Source organism: Gobio gobio (genome assembly GCF_949357685.1).
Source record: "Gobio gobio genome assembly, chromosome: 22".
Classification (NCBI taxonomy): Eukaryota; Metazoa; Chordata; class Actinopteri; order Cypriniformes; family Gobionidae; genus Gobio; species Gobio gobio.
This window is the reverse complement of record NC_137118.1, coordinates 42,138,330-42,159,598: the sequence shown is the minus strand read 5'-3', so window position 1 is coordinate 42,159,598 and position 21,269 is coordinate 42,138,330. Positions and strand designations below refer to the sequence as shown.

The following is a 21,269-nucleotide window of genomic DNA, read 5'->3' as shown; positions in this document are numbered from 1 at the left end:
GATGAATACAAACACATTTCAAGCTCCTTTAATGAATGATCTGAGCAAACAGCCAAGAGTGTAACATAATACAGATGTCATCAAATCATAATGACTCGACGCTAAATGACACTGCCAAACACATTATTCCGTATCCAGTTTTAATCGTGGAACATTTTTGTGCAACAGTTAAATAGATTCCGTGAGCTACAGGAAAAAAAGAAATGAACTGTCAACAGCTAACGATGGAAAAGAGCATATTTCAAATTTCATGCATCAAAGTAAGCAGCACTTCCTGTGTTGCGTTGGAAAATGTCAGAGGTCTACCTTTGATAATCATGTGTAAACAGTCAGTGCTGGTTTGGGTTTGTGTTCTTTGCAGGAGATGATCTCAACAAGGCAATTCAGCTCTACGCTATCATTCTCTGCTCGTATATGGCACAGCCAGTGTTATCGTGTAAATGAATGAACACGCCACAAACAGTGAAAGCAAATGATATCCCTATTCAAGTGTCATTTAAATCAAGAGTCATAAGACACATCGTGGAATGGAAACATATGCAAATGAGCTGCCCTGCAGGACTGTATATTTGCCATTCATTTATCAGCAGCGAACAAATAAAATAAAATAAATATCTACATCATTCACCTGAATGGGTCGAGCATACAATTTTCCATATTTCTGTGACATTAAAAAAGTAAATGTTTTTACAAATCTAGGCATTATTAAAATATAATTTATAGTATGTTCACCGTGTAATAAAACATACAAAATAGATCCTAGTAATAAAAGTAGAAATATTTACCATATCAGAGTCTGTACAGAGGAACGATCGTTCCATTGTGATAATAATTCATATGGTCCAGGATTAAGAAAGTCACTGCGTGTGATCATAGTTCATGAGAGTTCACTGCAGCCGTTGGCTATATGTTGGCAGAAGAGCGCAGGATGTTGAATCGCTTTAAAGTCATGCGAATGAATCCGAGGTCACGGTTCACCTTTTCTAGGCGATTCTCCAGGGACACCTAAGAGACGAATAACATCATAAAGTTCATAATGTTACAAAAAAAACTTTAGAAATAATCCAATGAGAGCCTTTCATTTTTGTAAAGTGGTATTATTAACAATAGGCATTATCAGTTATGTAACATATAAAATAACTATATTGTGATCAGTGTTGGGGAAGTTACTAAAAAGCAATTCATTACAAGCTACTAATTACATCTTCAACAGTGTTATTAGATTACTGTACTAATTACGCTCTCTAAAAAGAACTGCATTACTAATTACTTTCTAAATCCCACATCAACCACGGCCAGCAGAACAAATAAGACATGAAACGGCCATTTAATAGCATAAATTATGACCAAAGTTTTTGAAAGGAGAAGGTAAACATCAGTGTTAGGGGTCACGCATTAGAAGTAACTAGAGTTACATAATCAGATGACCTAACTAGTAAAGTTACGCATTACTTTTAAAATTCACAACAAAATATCTGTAATTCTGACTTTATAACTCATAATTCTGACTTTATAAAGTGCAATTCTGACTTTATATCTCGCAATTCTGACTTTATATCTCGCAATTCTGACTTTATATCTCGCAATTCTGACTATATCTCGTAATTCTGACTTTATATCTCACAATTCTGACTTTATATCTCGCAATTTTGACTTTATATCTCGCAATTCTGACTTTATATCTCGCAATTCTGACTATATCTCGTAATTCTGACTTTATATCTCACAATTCTGACTTTATATCTCACAATTCTGACTTTATATCTCACAATTCTGACTTTATATCTCGCAATTTTGACTTTATATCTCGCAATTCTGACTATATCTCGTATTTCTGACTTTATATCTCACAATTCTGACTTTATAACTTGTAATTCTGACTTTATATCTCACAATTCTGACTTTATATCTCGTAATTCTGACTTTCCATCTCACAATTCTGACTTTACATCTCGTAATTCTGACTTTACATCTCGTAATTCAGACTTTACATCTCACAATTCTGACTTTACATCTCACAATTCTGACTTTACATCTCACAATTCTGACTTTACATCTCACAATTCTGACATTACATCTCACAATTCTGACTTTACATCTCACAATTCTGACATTACATCTCACAATTCTGACTTTACATCTCACAATTCTGACTTTACATCTCACAATTCTGACATTACATCTCACAATTCTGACTTTACATCTCACAATTCTGACTTTACATCTCGTAATTCAGACTTTACATCTCACAATTCTGACTTTACATCTCGTAATTCAGACTTTACATCTCACAATTCTGACTATATCTCGTAATTCTGACTTTACATCTCACAACTCTGACTATATCTCGTAATTCTGACTTTACATCTCACAATTCTGACTTTACATCTCACAATTCTGACTTTACATCTCACAATTCTGACTTTACATCTCACAATTCTGACTTTACATCTCACAATTCTGACTTTACATCTCACAATTCTGACTTTACATCTCACAATTCTGACTTTACATCTCACAATTCTGACTTTACATCTCACAATTCTGACTTTACATCTCGTAATTCAGACTTTACATCTCACAATTCTGACTTTACATCTCACAATTCTGACTTTACATCTCACAATTCTGACTTTACATCTCACAATTCTTACTTTACATCTCGTAATTCTGACTTTACATCTCGCAATTCTGACTTTACATCTCGCAATTCTGACTTTACATCTCGTAATTCTGACTTTACATCTCGTAATTCTGACTTTACATCTCACAATTCTGACTTTACATCTCACAATTCTGACTTTACATCTCGTAATTCTGACTTTATATCTCGCAATTCTGACTATATCTCGTATTTCTGACTTTATATCTCACAATTCTGACTTTATAACTTGTAATTCTGACTTTATATCTCACAATTCTGACTTTATATCTCACAATTCTGACTTTACATCTCACAATTCTTACTTTACATCTCGCAATTCTGACTTTACATCTCGCAATTCTGACTTTACATCTCGCAATTCTGACTTTACATCTCGCAATTCTGACTTTATATCAAACAATTCTGACTTTATATCATACAATTCTGATTTTATAAAGTGCAATTCTGACTTTATATCACACAATTCTGATTTTACATCTCACAATTCTGACTTTACATCTCACAATTCTGACTTTACATCTCACAATTCTTACTTTACATCTCGTAATTCTGACTTTACATCTCGCAATTCTGACTTTACATCTCGCAATTCTGACTTTACATCTCACAATTCTGACTTTACATCTCACAATTCTGACTTTACATCTCACAATTCTTACTTTACATCTCGTAATTCTGACTTTACATCTCGCAATTCTGACTTTACATCTCGCAATTCTGACTTTACATCTCGTAATTCTGACTTTACATCTCGTAATTCTGACTTTACATCTCACAATTCTGACTTTACATCTCACAATTCTGACTTTACATCTCGTAATTCTGACTTTATATCTCGCAATTCTGACTATATCTCGTATTTCTGACTTTATATCTCACAATTCTGACTTTATAACTTGTAATTCTGACTTTATATCTCACAATTCTGACTTTATATCTCACAATTCTGACTTTACATCTCACAATTCTTACTTTACATCTCGCAATTCTGACTTTACATCTCGCAATTCTGACTTTACATCTCGCAATTCTGACTTTACATCTCGCAATTCTGACTTTATATCAAACAATTCTGACTTTATATCATACAATTCTGATTTTATAAAGTGCAATTCTGACTTTATATCACACAATTCTGATTTTACATCTCACAATTCTGACTTTACATCTCACAATTCTGACTTTACATCTCACAATTCTTACTTTACATCTCGTAATTCTGACTTTACATCTCGCAATTCTGACTTTACATCTCGCAATTCTGACTTTACATCTCGTAATTCTGACTTTACATCTCGTAATTCTGACTTTACATCTCACAATTCTGACTTTACATCTCACAATTCTGACTTTACATCTCGTAATTCTGACTTTATATCTCGCAATTCTGACTATATCTCGTATTTCTGACTTTATATCTCACAATTCTGACTTTATAACTTGTAATTCTGACTTTATATCTCACAATTCTGACTTTATATCTCACAATTCTGACTTTACATCTCACAATTCTTACTTTACATCTCGCAATTCTGACTTTACATCTCGCAATTCTGACTTTACATCTCGCAATTCTGACTTTACATCTCGCAATTCTGACTTTATATCAAACAATTCTGACTTTATATCATACAATTCTGATTTTATAAAGTGCAATTCTGACTTTATATCACACAATTCTGATTTTATAAAGTGCAATTCTGACTGTATCTCACAATTCTGACTTTACATCTCGCAATTCTGACTTTACATCTCGCAATTCTGACTTTATCACACAATTCTGACTTTATATCAAACAATTCTGACTTTACATCTAGTAATTCTGACTTTATAACTCGCAATTCTGACTATATCTCGTAATTCTGACTTTATAACTCATAATTCTGACTTTATAACTCGCAATTCTGACTATATCTCGTAATTCTGACTTTATAACTCATAATTCTGACTTTATAAAGTGCAATTCTGACTAGATCTCGTAATTCTGACTTTATAACTCATAATTCTGACTTTATATCACGCAATTCTGACTTTACATCTCACAATTCTGACTTTACATCTCGCAATTCTGACTTTATATCTCACAATTCTGACTATATCTCACAATTCTGACTTTATATCACGCAATTCTTACTTTACATCTCGCAATTCTGACTTAATATCTCGCAAATCAGACTTTTATAACTCACAACTGTTCTGACTTTATATCTCACAATTCAGTCTAAATATCATGCAATTCTGATGCATTTTGTGAAAATTACCTTTATTATTTTTTATTCTGTGGCAGAAACAAGCTTCCATAGATTGCGTATATATACCATGAAATAAAATTGCTCATATCATGACATAATATTTTCGGCCTATATATGCATCTGAATGGAATGTGATTGTGTTCCCACCTCGTCTAACCTGGTCTGCAACGTGACCCGGCCCCCGGCTCCAGGAATCCGGCTCAATGCTGCCTCAATCTGTGGAAAATAAATAAATATTCGAGGAAACTGTCACAGCACTCAGCAAATTGCTGGATGGAAACAGCTGAGCTTAAACAACAGGGTTTTGAATTAGCACTCCTCAGCATGATTAGGAAAAGGGAAGCCTGTGCTAAAAATAGTCATGATTAACAAGCAGCACTATAAAGGCAGGTTATGTAATGTGCAGCGCTGAGGACACAGCAGAACATGTGCTGCAATTGATCTACAGTCGCTCTCTCATACCAGCATGGCTCGTGAGGGAGTCACATGCTGTCCAAACACTCATGTGATGTTAAGAAATGCAGTCCATGAGCTATAAGAGTTCATAGTTTCATAATAATGACGTCAGCATGTATATGGCCAGAAGGAAAATATTGAATAAACACAATTGAGCTGAAAATAAATAATTAGAAATTTCCAAAAAAATATCATGTTGTTTTCTTCTTTTACATGTTCTTCGTCACATATTGTCAAATATCAAACATATATATATACACATATACATACATATATATATATATACATATATACATATATATATACATATACACACACCGATCAGGCATAACATTAGTGTATACTATTAGTGGGTGGGATATATTAGGCAGCAAGTGAACATTTTGTCCTCAAAGTTGATGTGTTAGAAGCAGGAAAAATAGGCAAGCGTAAGGATTTGAGCGAGTTTGACAAGGGCCAAATTGTGACGGCTAGTCGACTGGATCAGAGCATCTCCAAAACTGCAGCTCTTGTGGGGTGTTCCCGGTCTGCAGTGGTCAGGATCTATCAAAAGAGGTCCAAGGAAGGAACAGTGGTGAACCGGCGACAGGGTCATGGGCGGCCAAGGCTCATTGATGCACGTGGGGAGCGAAGGCGGGCCTGTGTGGTCCGATCAAACAGACAAGCTACTGGAGCTCAAATTGCTCATGAAGTTAATGCTGGTTCTGATAGAAAGGTGTCAGAATACACAGTGCATCTCAGTTTGTTGTGTATGGGGCGGCATAGCCGCAGACCGGTCAGGGTGCCCATGCTGACCCCTGTTCACCGCCGAAAGTGCCAACAGTGGCACGTGAGCATCAGAACTGGACCACGGAGCAATGGAAGAAGGTGGCCTGGTCTGATGAATCATTTTTTATTTTACATTACATGGATGGGCAGATGCGGATGCGTCACTTAGCTGGGGAACACATGGCACCAGGATGCACTGTGCGAAGAAGGCAAGCCGCCGGAGGCAGTGATGCTTTGGGCAATGTTCTGCTGGGAAACCTTGGGTCCTGCCATCCATGTGGATGTTACTTTGACACGTTCCACCTACCTAAGCATTGTTGCGGACCATGTACACCTTTTCATGGAAACGGTATTCCCTGGTGGCTGTGGCTCTTTCAGCAGATAATGCGCCGCCACAAAGCAAAAATGGTTCAGGAATGGTTTGAGGAGCACAATGAGTTTGAGGTGTTGACTTGGCCTCCAAAATTCCCCAAATCTCAATCCAATCGAGCATCAGTGGGATGTGCTGAACAAACAAGTCCGGTCCATGGAGGCCCCACCTCCAACTTACAGGACTGAAAGGATCTGCTGCTAACATCTTGGTGCAACATACCACAGCACACCTTCAGGGGTCTAGTGGAGTCCATGCCTCGATGGGTCAGGGCTGTTTTGGCAGGAAAATAGGGACCAACACAATATTTGGATATTGATCGGTGTATATATATATATATATATGGGTGTATTTCAGCAGTGGTGAGTAAGACAGTCACTCCTACTAGCCACTTCGGCGGCTTGAATTTTATATATAAATACATACATTTTTCAATTGTAGTCTTTTAAAAAGGCGTCTGAAATAATAAACTAAGTGCAATGTAGTGTTGTCAAAAATATAGATTTTTTGATATTGAAATAACTGAAATGCTTCCAATACTCCTTTTCTGCAGAATAGATACACAATACCACCTCCGCTTTCTCGCTCTCTCTTCTCTCTGACAGTTTTGAATTCCGGCATTGGGATTTCACCTAATCCCGCTGATTTTGTGCTCACACCCAAAGTGTGCGCACATAAAGCTGCCTCTCAGTACTAAATTTAGTTTTTTCAAAGCTTACAGCGCTTAAACAGTCAAATACACACAAAATAATGTAAAAATGCCGGTATTGGCGAGTATTCACGTAAACACGGTCAGTTATGTTTTAATTGAACGTAAACAGAACAAGAAAATGCATGTTTTAACAGTATAATGGATCCATGCGTCAGGTCTTAAAGTGACAGTAGCCTAATAAACCTGCTGCCAAATTATGAGATAATATTACCCATAGTATCGAAGTCAAAATTGTGGCCAGTAAAAAATTCTGAGTGGCTAGCAACTTTGGAAAACCACTAGCCACATTGTCTGGTGAGCAAAAAAGTTAGTCAAGCCCTGATTATATTATACATACAGTATATTACATATAAGTTATAACAGTTATAACTCATGGATTTTCAAAGGTTTCATATTTGAACAATTCAATATAGCAGAACTGTGCATTTAACCGTGCACCAATCAGAATCAAGTATTCTACAGAACAGTGTAACAACAGGAAATATCCCACAATCACCTGCTGCTTTTCCTGTGTGAGCTCATCAAAGAGGCGCTCTGCGTCATCCAGCGACTGAATGCGAGGCTGACAGGAGAGGGACGTCTCTTCACCGGCGTCTTGTGTCTGCAGCGAGCTGACAGCAGCTTCCTGTTCCTCCCAGCCGTGTCTAACCGCATGTTCCTCAGATTCACAGCTCTCTGCAGGCTCAGATGAGCCCAGGCTGGACTGAGGATTCCCTGAGGAGGAAATTCACACAAGATTTACGTTTCCTGAAGGAAATACCAGTGTTTACAGGGTAGCAAATGAGTAGTGTTAATGTTTTAGGTAAAGTAATAGTTTTAAAAAATCCATTATACTGTATATACACTTCTGGGCAAAAACTATTTAGTGGTCTTTTAATGGTCTTAACCATTTTAAATCACAAAACACTGGTCAGGAAATGATCAAGAATTGCATTGTAGATAAAGTAAAAAGCCTTCCTCAACTTGTAGACAGCTTTTACAGGAAAAGTCAGTGTCGTTTCACTCAATGTAAATGGCTTCAAACAGTTCATCCAAACACAATGACACCTCTAACTCCATGCTTCACTGTGGTAGAGATGCATTTATTATTTTATTTATAAAACAATAAAAATGACGCATGTGCGTCATAAAGACAGAACGCAGTAGAGAGGGAGACGATAAATATTCAGCGCAAAAACACTCATTTAACTGAAATATCTGCTGTTGGACGCTAAATTTAGGTTTAAAAGTGAACATGTACTTCAAGTATTTTATGACAGTAGTAACTGTAAATGGATAACAGCATGTAATTGAATATCCTAAATGTAAGACGTTTCATATAGTTTATTTACAGGATAAAGAAACGACAGTAACAGGTTACTGTGTCCAAAGCGAATGTGTGTGTGTGTGTGTGTGTGTGTGTTCCTACAGAACATTCCTCTGGTAACACTGAGTTTGTGTTTTTTTTGTGTGTGTGTTTTTGTTTTTCTTTAATATAATTTTAATGTAGGGATTTAAACTGGAATAGAGTTTACATTCTCTGCTCGAGCCCGTGCCCAAACTTGATCCGACCACTATCCTCAGGCCGGGCCCTTGATCAAGCATTTGTGTTTTTTTAATCGTTACTTTATTAGACTAATTGGGTGGGCAGAAAGCTATGCCATAATCATCCGCTGGCCGCTTGGTCATCACTTTAAATAACGAAAACTTTAATTTAACAAACAACAAAATGCTTCAAACATTTGTCTAAATTAACTTAATAAAGAAACAAAACGAAATATAACTACTTTGACATTAAAAACAAAACTGAACTATTTTAATGGCTGCAACTAATGTGTAATAGGGAGGATTAAAAAAAAACACGGGCTCCAGTCGGACTCAGGCTGATAATTTTGATGAGCTGTCGGACACGGGCCGGGCTAGGGGCTCAGCGTCTCGGGCCAGGGCCTAGTTTTGAGGCCCATGCAGGGCTCTGCTGCTGAGTTTTGGTTCAAGAGCAATGCAAGTGATCGCTTTTCATAATCAATATAGCCTAGATGAAATTTAAAGCAGCACTAGGTAGGTTTTGCTCTCGGGGTCCCCCTACAGTTGGGAAACAGTATTGTCCTCTACAACTGTCGTAAACTCTGTCATCTTACATCAGCGGATGCATCGCACGTGCATTTGTTGACTTGACAACCATGATAGCCCTGAACACTGCAGGAGGAGTTCACATGCAGGTGTTCTGCTTGCGTCGCGTGTGAAATGTCTTCATCCCAGGTACAGTGGCATATGTTTCAGCATGTCATATCAATATAATTTCATGGGTTTTATTTTTTTCAAACGCCAAATGATCGCGATGCTCACGTTTACAAGCCAGCATCATTATAGTAGCCTAGTCTATTGGTTACCGTTTTACAGAATCTATATGTTACTTCAATTCAATGTTTGAGTGGTAGGTAATAACCATACATCGTCAATATTATAATATCAAGCTACCATAGATTAATCTGCAAATTTGAAAAATCGATTTGCATTATAGCTTGAGGCAAGACAAATAAACAAATATCACAGACATGTTAGGTATCCTAAAATATGATTTTGTACGTCTAATTCGTCACGTGACAGCAAGCGACCATGACGTATCTCCTCATTCTCAATTTACTTGCAAGAATGTAGCCCCTCCTCCTTCAGCTCACGCCAACGAGCAAACGCTGGCCCAATGTTGATCCTCGTCCTGCCTTTAATCCGATCACTTTCTCGTTTCCTCTTTTTGCTTTCCTCCGACAAAACCTTATTTCTTATTTTTCTGTGCTGCTTCGGCCATGACTATAACATCCGGCAAACAAACGATAGTTTGGCTCGGGCTCGTACGTCCGAATTTAAGGAAGTGGGGGTGGTGGTGGAAGTGACGTGTATGCCGTAAAGCAGTCGAATTTTGTAGTTCTTTTTGTTCTCGGGTTACTACCCGAAACCCGAAGTTTAAAAGTACGATTAAAAACGATACAGACCCCGTCAGGCTATGGCAGACGTGTCATTCAACCTATTGTAAGTCGATGTATCATCACAAGAGTCTTGAAAATATATTATGAAGGTTGAAAAGTTACCTAGTGCTGCTTTAAAAATAACATTATAATATTTAAACATAAATATGAAAAAATACATTGTTTAATGGCAACAACAAGTATAGTAGGCTACAGTACAGATAAATGTCATGTCTGAGCGGGATTTGAGCGAACGTCATTTTACCGGTGAGCGGTTCATGGAGCGTGCCTGCATAGAGCGGATTATTGAGCTGAGCGTCACACCGCTCTGCTTCGCTCATTACAGGCTCGTTCTCGTCAGAATGCCGTCGTTTTAAAAAAATGGTCGGGTTTAAATCGGGCTCGGGCTCATAATTACAGGTAATCTGTCAGGCACGGCCCGGCTCAGACACAACGTGCACGGGCTTGGGTAGGGTCGGGCTTGATTTTTTTGGGCCCGGTCTAAGCTCTAATGTGGAATAATGTGTTTTGTCAATAAAATAACAAATGGGCTTTTTATCTGATTAATCTAAAAAATAATCGGTCAATTAATCGATTATCAAAAAAATAATCGTTAGTTGCAGCCCTAATATATATATATATATATGTATGCTTTTATTATGTTTTTCTCCGTTCACAGAAGTGCTGCAGGTGTGTAATGTGCAGATGAATCCTCACATTCTTCTGTTGTTTATGCTGCTATTTGCGCATATAAAACTAAACCCCTGGAAAACAAATTGTGTTATTTTTAATAGGTCACAGAAACGTATCTATTGTAATTTAATTTAATTGTAATTTAATATGATCTTGTCGGTTAACAGTAAATGATCGCTTAACGAGCTTCGGTTTTCGGTTAGGGAAAAAAAACTAAATGAATATACCTAATATATATATATATATATATATATATGATGATTAAAAAAAGAAAGAACAAGCACTGTAAATAGTGGTCAGTATCACTGTTTTTTTCTTCTAGGATTGTCACCATTTGATAGCTAAAAGCTGAAAAAGTAACAATACCTTCCAGTCTCTTTGAGTGATTGAACTGTAACCTCTTCCTTGGACTTGGATGAGACGGTAAAGAGGAGCTGATGCCATTTCGATCAAAATCAAAATCAATCCTAAAAAACAAGGCATTTATGAGACGCATTATATATTGACAATTGATCAGCGCGGTTGGCAAGAACAGATAGCAGGAGAGTAAATGTTACCTGCTTTGCAGGTGTTCTTGGGATGGAAGAGGGTGACCTAACGCGGTGGAGAAGTTCTCACTTGGGCAGCGCTTAGGACTGGACTTGGCTGAGAGAGGCGTGAGTAATGTATCCCTCTTGGCTAACATAAATATAAAACAACAACAATCGGTGAAGTTGGAGTTTTATGTTACTTTGAAAATGGCATCATTATACATCCAAAGATTTGGGTCACTCACTAGGTGTGGTGACAGAAATCTGTGCCCTCTGTGCTCTGGGGGGCAAAGATGATGACCTGTGGCCCTCTGGAGAGAGACTCCTCTGGGCCCTCAGGACAGCTCCGCTCCGCTCCTCCACCGCGTCTCTCACAGAATTCTCCACAAAAGCCACCGTAGGCCTCCTCCAAGCCAACCCTAAAGACACACCACAAAATAGAAATTGGAAGTGTTAGGAATGTTAAAAAGTACCTAAATAACTGTTAGGATTAGGGTTAGTAGCTCAGCAGTTTTCAAAATATTGTAGCTTTCCTTATAGATAATAGCTACTATAAATCCTATATATAAAAACAATATAGATAGTCAAAAATTTGGGCTCATAAAATACCCAATATATTTTGAATGTTTTTGATAGAAGTCTCTTATGTTCACCAATGCATTTATTTGATCAAAAAGACAGTAAAAACAGTAATATTGTGAAATATTATTACAATTTAAAATAACTGCTTTCTCTTCGTAATTTATTCCTGTGATCAGAGTTTTCAGCATCATTGCTCCAGTCTTCAGTGTCACATGATCCTTCAGAAATCTTTCTAATATGATGATTTGATGCTCAAGAAACATTTATTAATATCATCAATGGTGAATCAGTTATTCTGCTTCACATTTTTTTGGTAACCAAAAATACATATTTTTTTATACATCTCTTTCTCTGATTATTGACGATGAATAGAAAGTTCAAAGGAACCACATTTTGTGAAATATAATCTTTTGTAACATTATAAATGTCTTTACTGTCACTTTTGATCAATTTAATGCATCCTTGCTGAATAAAAGTTGATTTCTTTAAAAAATTCCAATGACCCCAAACATTTGAATGGTAGAGTAAATATTACAGTCAATAAATATAAAAAATTTACAAATATTTATTTTGTTAAATACATATTTTTCAATTCTATGATAAATTTATAATTTTGTTTTATTATTTAGTGTAAATGTGTGTGTTCAAATCTGATGCTGTCAGCCTAATTGAAACTCACATTGCTTTCTTGCAACAATAATACGGCTGATTATTTATAACATTAAAATATATTACCTCCTTAAGATTATTCAGTGTAGTTAGTTATTGTTAATTATTTGTAGCGTAGCTAACTACTGTTTAAAAAAAGTCAAGCAAAACAATCTACACAATTTACAGTAAATTCCCAAAAATGTGCAGAAGGCACTTGGACACCATTCAGTCATGTTAATCCCAACCTCAAATGCAGTTTTATTAAGGAGCATTTCGAGACATACTGGATGAACTGCAGCCGTTCTTGGACAGAACACGTCCCTCAGTGGCTTTAGTGTCCTCCATCTGGATCAGAGCCTTCATCATGGGCGTCAGTGGAACATCCCTCTTCCTCGGCTCTTCACAGTGACCCGGAGTCTGTTCTCTCTCTGGTGGAGACAGCCGCCTGATGACAGAGGATAACGCAGGTCAGAAATTACCTTCTCAAAGTGAACGTGCCACAGCACAGCATGGTAAAGAAATTAATATTGAAATACCCTCTAGCTGTTCGGTCAGAGTATGTCTGTTCACCCCTGAGACCAGCACTGTTCCTCATGCCGACATCAAAATCCCGTTGCCTTTTACTTGGTGAAAGCAGAAGATCAGGGTGGTGGAACAAGCTGGAAAGATTCAATTTGTGAGTTTCAGTAATAACTGCGATAACAAGTGCATCAAAAAAAAAAAAAACACTACAACACTGTTTTAGAGTGCTTTCACACTAGCTCTTTTGGTCCTCACCCGGGTTCGACAGACATCACAGTTCAGTTCATATGGTTGATGCGAACACTGTTTTCACAACCGTTTACCCGAGTCCATCTAAAAAGGGTTGTCTGGAGTATGGTTCATGTGATAAGGTTTCTGCAGGCTTTATGAAGGTACATTTAAGACTTTTTAAAAACCCTTTTCAGACCAAGTAAAGAATATTTAAGGAATAACCTGAAGGAAACAAAATATGTTCTCTAAATGTAAATGACTAGGGAGAAACACTTCAGAGTTTGAAAATATTACTTTCAACAGATATTCATTAATTTTTTATTAATTAAAAAAAAAAAAAAAAGATTCTTAAATAAGACTCATTTATTTGAGATGCAAAATGACAAAATATAATATTTTATTTTCTGTACAAATGAAGTTAATTTAGGATTAAAACAAGAACAAATATCTGCCAATGGTCTGAGAAAAAATCTATTTAATTCAAAGGGAGGTTTTCATAAGTTATTGACAGATATTTGTTCATGTTTTAAGAATAAACCCATTTAATTTTGATACATTTTTCAAGATTTCATTGTACATTTGCATCTCAAGTAGATGTATCCTGATTTAGGGAGGTTTAGATACAAACAAACTGAGGAAGATATCAATATTTTTTGCAATGCATGCAACATTTAATGCCCTTTTCTGCTCTAGTTAAAGACCTTTTTAGGCCTTAATTTGTGTAAAAACCTTTTTTAAGACCTGCAGAAACCCTGTGTGAACTCTGGCATAGTTCGCTGGTAAAAAAAAAAAAATAGAATGCAGCTTGATGATGCAAGCATACCGAGGTTCAGACCGAAGTAATATAATGTGAACAGAGACTAGTGGGGGAAGGGGAGCAATCGAACTCTGGTTCAGACCAAGTGTGAAAGCACCCGTAGACCCCTGATGAAGATGTTTTGTGAGTTTCGTACCCCGCTCCAGATGGTTGTGAGTTACTGTGAAGAGATTGACGTGTTTTGGCCAGATTCTCGTGCTGCAGCTGTCGGACTTGAGTTTCTAGCTTAGAGATGGCCCTTCAAAACCAGAGAAATTCATAAATGATTATTCTTAAAGATCTTTAGTTACTACACAAAAGGAAATATATTATATATAATATAAAAATATAATATAATTTACTTTTTAACTATAGCATTCATATTACTACCCATGTTACATACAGTAGTGGCTAAAAGTGATGTCTGGCCTAGGAAAATCTTTATTTAAATATTATTAAAATTTGGTAAAGATTTCGTAAGCATATTGCGTAGTTGTGCTTGGAGTCAATTGTTATTGTGATAACGCAATGAAACAAAACTAAATTGTGCAGACATCATTTTTTGTATGCCAGCCTGGCCAAAAAGTATGAACACATGCAAAACAAGAGAACCAATTAAATATTAATAACTGATTATGCTTTTCCTGTGAGCTTTTTGTTTTTCTATGCATTTGTTTTGAATAGTAAAATAAAACCTGTAGCTGCAGTTTGCCTTTTTTGCCAAATAAATTTAGTCAGATAAACACTTTAACCACATTTATTGTTTTGCTCTTCCATCATATTAAAAAAAATATATATATATATATAAATATTTTCCTCATATTTCATTAAGAACAAATACACCCTCCAGCCACTACGGTATATATAATGAATTATAATAGTAATCATACTAACAAACTGTACAACACAAAATAATTACATATTAAGAACATATTTTTCATTTGCATAAATAATTATTATAATTGTTATAATTAAATATATTACAAATAAATATATGACTTTGCTTTAATATTTGTTAAATATGACTTTTAACATTTAAATTATTATAACATTTAAAAAATTAAACAATGTAATGCAATTGTTAAATATACATTTTAATTTTAATTCTAAAATGGCAATTCATATGATGAGACGAAATGCATATTTTTAAATTAAATCTGACTACCTTTTCAGTTCACATATTTGTTCATTGGCATCAAAGAGCTTATTTTCACTTGAGACCAGCTTGTCCTGTTAGGAAAGAAACAATTGATTAGTTTGTGCACTTTGTATTCATTTTGCCGATTTGTGTCATGATGTCAGATAAAACAGCTTTCACCTTCGCTCCTTCATGCTCCCTTCTCAATGAATCATACTCGTGGAGGAGCTGCAAAAAAAAAAAGATACGAAACACACATCATCATATTGATCTTCACGGTCTTACACAACAGCACATGGGACGTTTAAAGGATTCTGCATGGCTCACATCCTGTAGCATCTTGTGTTCTTTCTTCATGCGGGCCTCTTTCTCATCCACCTCCTTACAGGCGTTCTGCATGGCCTCCTCCAGCTGACGCAGGCGGTTCTTCTGTTTGGTCATGGTGGCGTCTTTCTCACGGCTGCTGTGTTTGGTCTCTTCTAAGCGCTGCTGCAGGGTCTGGACTGTGGCGCTGGCCGCATCGTATCGTTCTGGCCACTCCGCCTGGACCAGAAACACAAGCTTTAGGATAGAACAGTGTTTAAACACATTTTGACTACTTTTCCAGTCATTCATGATCACTATTATTAGGGATGTCATGGTGAGGACATTTTCACACCGGTATACACTATATTGCCAAAAGTATTGGGACACCCCTCCAAATCATTGAATTCAGGTGTGCCAATCACTTCCATGGCTGCAGGTGTATAAAACCAAGCACTAGGTGTGCAGACGCTTCTACAAACATTTGTGAAAGAATGGGTCGCTCTCAGGAGCTCAGTGTCCATTCGTGAAATTTCCTCACTACCAAATATCCCATGGTCAACTGTTAGTGGTATTATAACAAAGTGGAAGCAATTGGGATCAACAGCAACTCAGCCATGAAGTGGTAGACCACATAAAATCACAGAGCGGGGTCAGCGCATGCTGAGGTGCACAGTGCAGTCAATAGCTACAGACCTCCAAACTTCGTGTGGCCTTCAGATTAGCTCAAGAACAGTGTGTAGAGCTTCATGGAATGGGTTTCCATGGCCGAGCAGCTCATCCAAGCCTTACATCACCAAGTGCAATGCAAAGCGTGGGATGCAGTGGGGTAAAGCATGCCGCCACTGGACTCAGTGGAGACGTGTTCTCTGGAGTGACCAATCACGCTTCTCTGTCTGGCAATCTGATGGACGAGTATGGGTTTGGCAATTGCCAGGAGAACAGGACTTGCCTGACTGCATTGTGCCAAGTGGAAAGTTTGGAGGAGGGGGGATTATGGTGTGGGGGTTGTTTTTCAGGGGTTGGGCTTGGCCCCTTAGTTCCAGTGAAATGAACTCTCAATGCTTCAGCATACCAAGACATTTTGGACAATTTCATGCTCCCAACTTTGTGGGAACAGTTTGGGAATGGCCCCTTACTGTTCCAACATGACGGCGCACCAGTGACCAAAGCAAGACATGGATGAGCGAGTTTGGTGTGGAGGAACTTGACTGGCCTGCACAGAGTCCTGACCTCAACCCGATAGAACACCTTTGGGATGAATTAGAGCGGCGACTGCGAGCCAGGCCTTCTCGTCCAACATCAGTGCCTGACCTCACAAATGCACTTCTAGAAGAATGGTCAAAAATTCCCATAAACACACTCCTAAACCTTGTGGAAAGCCTTCCCAGAAGAGTTGAAGCTGTTAAAGCAGCAAAGGGTGGGCCAACTCCATATTAAATCTTACGGATTAAGAATGGGATGTCATTAAAGTTCATGTGTATGTAAAGGCAGGCGTCCCAAAACTTTTGGCATGAATCAGGTCTAACACTAGTAAGTTTAAATGGTGGATCAGAATATTGACTTTCTCAAGCCAACATAGTAAATGTTCTGCATATATTGGGGAAGAAGCTTTGAGTTTTTGAAATGTCTACAAAGTTCACCAAAAATCCTGTTTTCCATGATATGACCCCTTTAAAGTGATAGTATATCATTAATTAAGCTGACTACAGGCACAATTGCAATGTCAACATTCAAGTCTCTCAAACACAAGCCACTGATGTATTTCCTGTTTTAGATGGAGGCGGTGACTTATACCAGCTGTCTCTCCAAGAGGTGGTTTTTGATCTCCAGCTCTCGGATGCGTGTGCTCGCCTCCGTTAACGCTCGTTCCAGGTGCTGACATCTGCCAAACGATGATCAAAGACACAATCAGTCAGAGTGCATTGGACTCCGTCGATGACAGTGTTTATCGTGCGTTAAACACCAGATACCAGATGTCACCAGACTCACTGTGCTGATGTGAGCGCAGATACAAAACAGAAAGAGCCAAATATATCAATATACCACATTAGACCTACTAGTTATTCATTATTAGCGTATTGAATTTCACTGTGCAGTCTGAAACAATGTAGCAGTGACACTTAATATTCAAATATAAGGAATGCACGAATATAGAAATAATGGCTGATGATATTTATGTTTGGCTAGTAATAACAAATACCGAATTTGTCAATGTAAATGGGCATCAAAACATTTGAATGTACTGTAAAAACAGTGTTTGAATATTAGCAGCTGACAAAATCAAGACAGATATTGATAACATGATAAAATGCTAATATTGGTGGATGCCAATCTGGTAGCATGCAATCCTACAAAATGTAGGAAATGTACGTGTCTTGTTTCTCACCTCTCAAGCAGGATCTGGTTGCTTTTCTCCATGTCAAGAGGCAAATTCACCAGATCCAGCTTTTCCTTCAGGGCACCGATCTCTGCTTCATAGTACGCTCTGAGATCGGCTATGTGGCGGGAATGTTTCTCTCTCAGCTTCTGTCTCAGCCTAGCAAGATTAGACCAACCAAACGAGTTAGTGTGGATACACCAAATAGCATTGGATAGGTTCAATAAAGCACTTAATAAAGATTATCCTTAATCATCTCAAGCTACTCTACCATTAAAAAGATTTATTCATGTTTTTGAAAGACGTCTCTTTTTTTGGCACACCAAGGCTGCAATTATTTGATAAAGAATGCATTAAAAAGTAATATTGTGAAATATTATTACAATTTAAAATAACTCTCTTTTCTATTTTAAAGTATTTTAAAATTAAATGTATTCCTGAGGCAAAGCTGAATTTTCAGCATCATTACTCTGGTCATTGAAAATCATTCTAATATGATGATTTGCTGCTCAAGAAACATTTCTAATTATTATCAATGTTGAACACAGTTGTGCTGCTTCATATTTTAGTGGAAACATTTCTTTCAGGATTCTTTGATGAGAATATTAAGTTCAAAATAAAATTAAAAAAAAAACGAAATCTTTTGTAACATTAAAAAATGTCTTTATGCAATCAATTTAATGCATACTTGCTGAAATTATTTTTTTTCTTTTTAAAGACCACAAACTTGTGTACATATTTGTCTAAGGACAGTCTCGGTTAACTATAGACCCGATATAGTCCAGCTATGAGTAACCCACTTCTAGCCAAAATAACCTTGAATTTGGTTACATGTCATTTTTGCCTAAATAACTTGCGAGATGTATGATATTCCATCATGTAAGCAAAGTTAACAGTGATTACAAGGTGTTTGGTTTCATTTCTTTGACATGTTCTAGATTACTAGTCTATCATTGACAGCCCAAATTTTAGACGTCAGGGCTGTGTTTGGACGGCTATTAGACGTCTTTTAAACGCAAAATTGCTTGCTGAGAAAAAGCCTCATGAAATCAAAACTGACCCAAATAATTAATGTACAGAAGTCTCCTGCTCTAATCCAGCAGCCATATCACCCTGTAACCCAAAACTGGTTTTCCACTGAAGCTAAGCAGGGCTGAGTCTGGTCGGTACCTGGATGGGAGACCTCCTGGGAAAATCAGGTTGCTGCTGGAAGGAGTGCTAGTGAGGCCAGCAGGGGGTGCTCACCCTGTGGTCTGTGTTGGTCCTAACACCCCAGTGATGGGGACACTATACTATCAAAAAACACCATCCTTCGGATGAGACGTTAAACCGAGGTCCTGACTCTCTGTGGTCATAATAAATACCAGGATGTCCTTTGGAAAAAGATTAGGGGTGTAACCCCGGCATCCTGGCCAAATTTGCCCATTGGCCTCTGTCCATCATGGCCTGGCGCAATATGGCTGCTGTTGCATCATCCAGGTGGTGCTGCACATTGGAGGTGGTTGAGGATATTCCCCCTCTATAGACCCCTTAATCGCCTACGTCACTGTGACGTCACCGCTCTAGCTGGAGGCAAAATATAAGGAAGAACTCATAGCAGGTGCGCTAAAAGTTTGAGGTTTTGACTTTAAAATGTTGTCTCGTTGTGTTTTTGGCTCTAAAATGTCGTCTTGTTGTGTTTTTGGCTGCCAGAATAGAAGGAACAGCACTTTTGGTTCAAAACTAAAGTTTTTACCGGATCCCGGCAGACATTCCTTCACAGAAATCAAGAAGACAATTGTGGTTGAATGCAATACGGCGTACAGACTGGACGGAGACAATCATAAATAATGCTTGTGTTTGCAGTGCACACTTCATATCAGGTAAAATAATCTATGCATATGTACTGGTGTGTTGGTTTTATCTAGTGCAAATCAGCAAGTTTCTGTTTTATAGGTGAAAAGTCGTCAACCTTCAGCGCACTAACGTTAGCTAGCTTAAATGTTAAACAAACATACAGCGATAGATGTGTGTGCCATCCTTTGAATGGTCTCTGAAAATAATCCACATTGCCAATCATAGTTAGCCCAGCGATAGGTTACATTAGACAATAAGCCTTGACAAAATTCCCCAAACCACCCGAAAGTATTGTTGTCTAGGAAATATCCAAAGCCTGGTTAAATTGTTTCTAATGAGAACAAGATATGGTCCCGCAGAGTCAGTGACTGTACATATTTGGACAGTTCCGAACCTTCTTCTGCAAAATCCCTCCAAAAACGCGCTTGTCAACATTGCGTCCAGCGCCTTTTTTGCCTCCAGCTAAGCCCCTCCCACCATGAAATGTTGCAATGTTCACAAACTTTCAAGGGGTCTATATGTAAAGTGCTTTGAGTACCCAGAAAAGCGCTATATAAATGTAACAAATTATTATTAATCTGTTTCGTAAATGATGCTAAAACACTTTTGTGAGTCGCTCTGAATAAAAGCAACTGGTAAATGCCTTCTAAATGCAATTATAAGGAGCATGAATAGTGCGTGTTATTTTAAATAATTGTTTTTTATAGGATCCCAATAACTTTTTCCAAACATCCACATCTTTCTGCGGATGCAGCCAAGGCCATATGGTAAGGGAAAATAATAATGATAGTGTTTGATCATTATGCATTTTTTGTGACCAAGCTATTCAAAATAATTGAATGATATTAAAGGGTTACTTCAGTGATTTAGCATTAAGCTTTGTATTTAAACTGGGTCATTTATGCAGTAGAAATGTGAAATTATTTTTGAATTTGGTGCCTTCTAGACAGAGAAAAGACAGAAAATGTATTTTTGTCTCATGTGGATGAAAGACAACAACTCCCAGAATGCACTTGCTTAGCTGCCCTAAGAGGCCACTCCGTACACCGTCATTTTGATCTTCATAGTAATAAAATTATTTAGTTCAGTTAGAGAATAAACACTACAATTAAAAACTGAACGTGTCTTTTCAATAAAGTGTGAGTGAGCCGAACGAAAGTCACGTCACAGTCGCAGCAGGATCAGATTTCATTCCTCACGAAGAGCTGAGGTAACGTTAAGCGCCAGTCTGGCACGTTTTCAGATCGCATATGGAAGCTAAACTATCACAGGAATTCGTTGAAAAGTTGAAACACTCACTTTACTCTGCACCGCGCTGAGTATCCGTGATTATCCGTTATGATTGTCCGTCTGTGTCTTACATTCTGTGCGTGAGATCTCTCCCCTGTGGGCGGGTTGATATCATGCAGAACAGCTCCATCTAGTGGCTGTAGTCTTTAGCC

At 37.5% G+C, this 21,269-nt stretch overlaps 1 protein-coding gene across 1 annotated transcript in view; it reads right to left on the bottom strand.

Annotated features, from left to right (window-relative positions):
- Positions 1-21,269, bottom strand: part of mphosph9 (M-phase phosphoprotein 9) — a 35,199-nt gene continuing 13,930 nt past the window's right edge. Inside the window, exons 11-24 of the mRNA XM_079804801.1 lie at positions 18,001-18,150; positions 17,409-17,496; positions 15,636-15,851; positions 15,489-15,536; positions 15,336-15,400; positions 14,328-14,429; positions 13,158-13,280; positions 12,906-13,066; positions 11,634-11,807; positions 11,416-11,536; positions 11,225-11,325; positions 7,720-7,937; positions 5,065-5,133; positions 1-1,005 (exon numbers count right to left, since the gene is read on the bottom strand). Coding sequence (XP_079660927.1) covers positions 904-1,005; positions 5,065-5,133; positions 7,720-7,937; positions 11,225-11,325; positions 11,416-11,536; positions 11,634-11,807; positions 12,906-13,066; positions 13,158-13,280; positions 14,328-14,429; positions 15,336-15,400; positions 15,489-15,536; positions 15,636-15,851; positions 17,409-17,496; positions 18,001-18,150 — 1,738 coding nt within the window. The 3' untranslated portion in view covers positions 1-903. The remainder of the gene's footprint in view (positions 1,006-5,064; positions 5,134-7,719; positions 7,938-11,224; positions 11,326-11,415; positions 11,537-11,633; positions 11,808-12,905; positions 13,067-13,157; positions 13,281-14,327; positions 14,430-15,335; positions 15,401-15,488; positions 15,537-15,635; positions 15,852-17,408; positions 17,497-18,000; positions 18,151-21,269) is intronic.